Source organism: Lepidochelys kempii, chromosome 6, assembly GCF_965140265.1.
Source record: "Lepidochelys kempii isolate rLepKem1 chromosome 6, rLepKem1.hap2, whole genome shotgun sequence".
NCBI classification, from domain to species: domain Eukaryota; kingdom Metazoa; phylum Chordata; order Testudines; family Cheloniidae; genus Lepidochelys; species Lepidochelys kempii.
The window spans coordinates 66,898,201-66,903,711 of NC_133261.1; the positions used below are offsets into that span (position 1 = coordinate 66,898,201).

General features: G+C 51.7%; 1 protein-coding gene across 1 annotated transcript; it reads right to left on the reverse strand.

The window, feature by feature from the left end:
• Nucleotides 1–1,103: 1,103 nt before the first annotated feature.
• On the reverse strand, nucleotides 1,104–3,535 carry LOC140912984 (disintegrin and metalloproteinase domain-containing protein 20-like). The gene has a single exon (XM_073348501.1). The coding sequence runs from the start codon at nucleotides 3,533–3,535 to the stop codon at nucleotides 1,184–1,186; it is 2,352 nt and encodes a 783-aa protein (XP_073204602.1). The 3' UTR covers nucleotides 1,104–1,183.
• Nucleotides 3,536–5,511: the final 1,976 nt, after the last annotated feature.

Below are 5,511 nucleotides of genomic sequence, written 5' to 3' on the forward strand. Positions count from 1 at the left end.
CATTTGTTATAACTACTTGCTGTATCTGGTCTTCAACATATATTGTTAGCGCTTTGTGGCAGGGATTTTTTCAAAATGGGCTCTAGACACTACTGTCATATAAAGAATACAGTAACAAATAAAAATAGGACCGCTGGGATGCTATTCCTAGTGGTACTACAGACTGCTTGTATAACTGGGGCAAATCACGGCCTCTATGCTTCAGTTTAACTATTTGTAAAATGCAGATTACAATACTTTCATTACCCCACCACAGTGCTGAGGATACATTATGTAGTAAAGGGGCCCCTGTAGATACTTAGGTAGATAGAACTCTGTTAAATTCAGTGAGAGTTCTACGTGTGGCGAGTTTAGGGGGATCAGGTCCCACTATTATAAGACCCTATGGGGTAAATGACCTTGAGCCAAATTCTGCTCTCATTTATACTTTTGCATGCTCATTAAGAGTTACTCCCATTGAAAATAAGGCACCAAGAGCTTCTGACCCAGCCACACACAAAAGGTAATGGAACATTCCCAAAAAAGGATATTTTTGTGAAATGTCAAGCTTGATGTCAACTAAGCTACTGATCAGTTTCCAAACATTCAGAAGTTTATCAGCTGTGAACGTGGAAGTTATGTGTCTCCCATCCCATGAAGTGTAAAACTTCCTGTTGCAGAATGCTGGCTACCCAACCCTTCAAAGAACACGCTTCTGGTCAGTCATGATCTTCCTCCTTCTCCGCATCTGCTCCTGGTTAGGATTTATGGTCCCTCCTCCTCTCCCTACACACATGCATCTGAGTGGAAGGCCTGCTTCCCACCCATATCTGAGTGAGTCACTTCAGTGAATGAATGTAAAATGGCAAGAATTTTTCCTTTGATCTTTTGTTGCATGTGGTAGAGTTCAAAATATTTCCTCCTCTTAAAGCGTAACTTTGCACAAATTACTTTACCACAGCTGTGTCTGTTTACCTATCAGTAAAATAGGGATAATTTCCTACCTCACAAGGCATTGTGAGAGTTTGTTTGTAGAGCATGGAGATGAAAGGGGCTATATAGATACTCCTAGTATTTTCCTAACTCCCTGAGCTTAGGCAGAGACCAAGTCCTTCAAGACACAATTTTAAAAAGCTGTATCAATGCTTACAGACTGAATTTATTCTTAAAAGAGGTAAATATATTGTTTATACATTATTTAACATTACAAAAAATCCCATGCGTTCTCTGTGGACTCTACCACAGGTTTTGACACAGTAGCAGTTGTCTCATGTGAGCTATTGGGGATTCCCTTTCCCCCACTGGAAGCATCTGCTTGCTGTGTTGGGCGGAATCTGGCCACTGATCTTCTAAGCCATCGCATTAGTACAGCTTTATAATATACACAAAGCCCAATCCCAACAGCAGCAGTAACAGCAAGGAATATTGGTATTCCGATAGCACTGCCCCAGAAGGCCTTCCTAGGTGGTGGTCCACTGTCAATGCTCCCTCCATATCCTTTATGTTGACAGTCTGGAGGTGCCCAGCCATAATTACAATGACAGTTTTTATGACTGTTGCATATTCCTCTTTTATGGCACTTTGTTATATTACAGTCATAATTCAGGATTGACACAGTGACACAACTTGTGTTAACACAAATCTTGTCAGGACCACAAGATGTGCCATCTCTCACTGCTCCAATATCAGCTATATCCATCCCATGATGATAGTCTGTACCCCAGCACCAGTTATTATCAACTGGAGTTTGAAGTATGGTACTATGGTTCTCCAAAGATGGTACACTTTTCATATTTTCACATTGGACCCTACCACATAAGATATCTTCTCCTTGACATTTCTTATATTTAGTAGTATCACTCTTAAGACCACAGTTGCCAAAACGGTCACCTTGAGTATTCAATTTTCTGAAACAAACTAATGGAGCAACCTTTGCTTTTTTACCAAAAATCATTTTGCACTGTTGATCATGGCTAGAGCAGTTTCCATGATAGCAGTAGGCATCATCCTTGCAAGGGGCTCCATCTTGCACATATAAATCCTTCTGGCACCACTGTGAAGTCCCATTGCAATATTCAGGAAGGTCACACTCAGTAGTACTTTTTCTACACAGTGTTCCTGCTGGAAGTATCTGACAGTCTTCACAGCATTCTCCAAAAGCGCAAGCTGCACCTGCTCTCAATGTACAATCGGGCTGGCAACAAGGATCCTTTTCACAATTAAATTTTGAGCCACAGTCACACTGCTCTTCACTTTCCACCACCTTGTTGCCACAGTACTTGCGTGTATAAACTTTCCCCGGTGCTGGAGGATCAAGCAGACATTGTGCACCGCCAGTCATGAAATTGAAATAGTTGTTATAACTGCAGTTACTGAACAGATCAGTGACGCTGTGGGTCGCAGCCATGATGCAGGCCTTGCGTTTACATTTACAATAACGATCATCATGTATCATGCCGAGGTTATGGCCCAACTCATGAGTAAAAACAATGGAAAAAGAGTACAATCCAAGAGCCCTGAAAGAAAGAACGGCTGACGCCCAATGATGAGAACACACAGTTCCTATATATGCTAACCCAAGGGTTATTCCATACCCTTGATATGTGAGTAAGTGAGCTACATCATGGCGCAGCCGGTCATACAGGTCCACTCTTCTCCAGTTGTTAAAACTGTCAAGCATCACACCTACACTACTATTAATTGGGATACGGTTGTTTTGTGTCCAGATCTCCAGCCCCACAAGGAACAAGCGCACGCCCATCGGATCATACATGGTGTCTCCTATATTGATTATGTCCAGCATTTGCTGCAGGATTTTGGTTTCGTTGCTGCCTGACTTGACGAATCGTTCGTTCTCCACCACGAAGACGAGTTCCACGTAGCGGGTATGCGTCCACCAGTCGCCCGGGGAGGCTTCCTTGGCCAACAGGCCCCTTAGGCCAGGGATCAAGGCTGCCTGGCGCTGCAGCTCCTGGTCGGTTAAGCCGCACCGCAGGCCGGTGGCCCCTTCCTCCACCCGGTGCAACACGTGCTGGAAGGTGGCGGAGTCCGGCACCGGCTCGATTTCGTAACTGGCCTGCGCCGTGCGCAGCAGGCCGCGGAGCCCGCCCGAGCAGGTGCTGAGGGCGGCCAGGGAGGCGGGGCTGCCCTGCACGTAGCCGCGGTAAAAGCAGTCGCGGCGCAGGAAGGGCTGGTCCCGCTGGAGGGCCCCGCCCGGCCGGTAGGTGAAGAGGGTGAAGTGCTCGGGCACGAGGAGCCGTTTCTGCCTCAGGTGCACGACGCGGCCCCGCCCCTCCACCTCCAGCAGGTAGGAGACCTCCCGCGGCTCCTGCCCGGCGCGGGGCGCCAGCAGCCGCGGCACGATCACTGCGTAGGAGGCTTCGTTGCCACGGCCGCCGGGTGGGGTCGAGCCGACCGCGCCACCCACCAGGCTCCCCAAGCCCAGCAGCACCAGCCAGGGGCCGCCCGCCCCCATCGCACCGTTGGGCGGCTCTGGCCCCGCCTCGTCAGGGAAGCGGCTGCGGGGCCGGGCCACGCCCCTGCGCGCGCGCCCCATTGTGAGGGCGAGAACCAGGAGGGCGTCGTTTGAAGCCGGGGCAGGAGCGCCGGGGGCCGCGGAGCGCGGCGAGGGCAAAGCACGGGCGGGTGGGGCTAGGCACGCCCCTGCCCCTGCCCCCACTCAGGTGTCATGGAGCTAGGGTCTGGCCTCGCTTTCATCAACAGCCCCTGCCAGCAACAAGCCTCAAAGCCGGCTTCGCCTCCCTCGTCCCTGCCCCTCAGCGTCGCTCGCACCCCCGCAGCCCGGGTAGAGACGCAAACGGCACTGGTGGGGCTGGAGCAATTTGCAGTTTGAAAAAGGTCCGTCCCCCCACCCCCAATAAACATAGCCTTTAAATAACAGCCGCCCGATTCCAGCAAGCACGGGCGGGCTAGCCCGGCCCGGCCCGCCAGCTCAGTCCTGGGCTGGAGGCTGCTCTTGACAGCACACGACACCCCCAGGCGAAAGAAAAAAGATGATCCTGAGAAACCTAGCAGCGGGGCTGGAACAGTTTGTATAGTGGGGTTGTTGAGAGCCTGAACCAAACTGTAAACCCTCTATATGATGATCTCCGCTTCAAGCCAGCACCTATAAAACCTAGTGGACTAAATTAATGCCTCGTGTAACTCCAGTATGGTCAATTGTTTTAAACCAGGCATTAACTGGACACTAGGGCTGCACCATATACATACGGATGCTTCAGCAATGCACCAACATCTTCATACATGGATGTATCCATGGGCAGCCAGTGACCCAGCTGTTGGGGGAGGCTAGCTCCCGGCCCCTCCCCTTGTGCCCATCTGCCCCCCCTTCTGCCTTCCCCCACAGGAGCCCAGAGCTCCCCCACCGTGGTCCCCAGCGCGCCACGTGGCGAGGCCCCAGTGCCAGTGCTCCGGGTGGTGCGGCCAGGCCCAGTGCTCCGGGCAGCAGCTCTCCCAGCCCCCAGTGCTCTGAGCGGTCAGATGTCGTGCCCAGCCCCGGTGTGCCAAGCAGCAGGGCTCCTGGACCCCTGTGTTACAGGTGGTTGGGCAGGTGGTTGGTAAACCTCAGGAGGGGGCCTGACCTGGGGGTGGAGTGTGGGCAGGGCTACGCTAGGCTGTTTGGGAAGGCACAGCCTATCCTTGCCTCTGATACCCACCACCCATGCATGTATCCATATCTACACCTGATACTCCTTTGGACAAACTGTAGTGGTTGCTACTAATGAACCATACACACACACACGTGTGCGCGCTTGCTCTCTCTGATTTATTTGCAGTTTTGGAATTTCACATAACATTGTTGAAGGTGAGAGAACCCTCAAAAATCTACCTTTCAAGACCTTTTTTCTATAGAATTTCACATTTCATTGGCTCAGGGCACTGGAACCCTGGCAATCCTAAATGGCACCTGAACCAAAAGTCTGGTTATGATGGGGCGAGGTGAGGCACCAGGTCATTAACCGGCACCAGGTCATTAACCAGCACCAGCCACTGCTCAGCCGGGGCTGCCTCCTACCTGCAGGCAGGCTCCTTGATACAATCCAGCAAGTGAAGAAGGGTAGGGTAGGGTGACCATATTTTCCCAAATGGAAAAGGGGACAGCACAAGTGGCTGACCTGAAACCCCCTGCCCTCCCTGCCTCCTGCCCAGTCCAATGACCCCCTACTGCCTGGAGGGCGGGCCCAAGGCCTGCCTGCCCGCATGTGGGGCTGGCCTGAGCCCCCCTGCCACCCACCCACATGCAGGGCCAGCCCAAGGCACTCTCCCAAACCCTCCGTCACACGCAGGGGTGGCGTTGCCTGTCGCCCCCCCTCCCAGCATGTTTCTCGATGCCCCGCTAGGGGTCATACCCCACTTTTTTGGCAAAACTATGCATTTGTCCAGTTTGTTCTTGCCAACTGATGATCAGTTGGCAAGAGCAAAATAGGACAAATGCCCACTTTTGCCAAAAAAAAGTTGGGATGGCTGCAACAGGGTTTAAAAAAGGGACTGTCCCAGCCAAAACATGACATA

Coding starts and splice junctions, on each gene's coding strand:
- LOC140912984 (XM_073348501.1), bottom strand. CDS start 3,535: ATGGGGCGCGCGCGCAGGGGCGTGGCCCGGCCCCGCAGCCGCTTCCCT.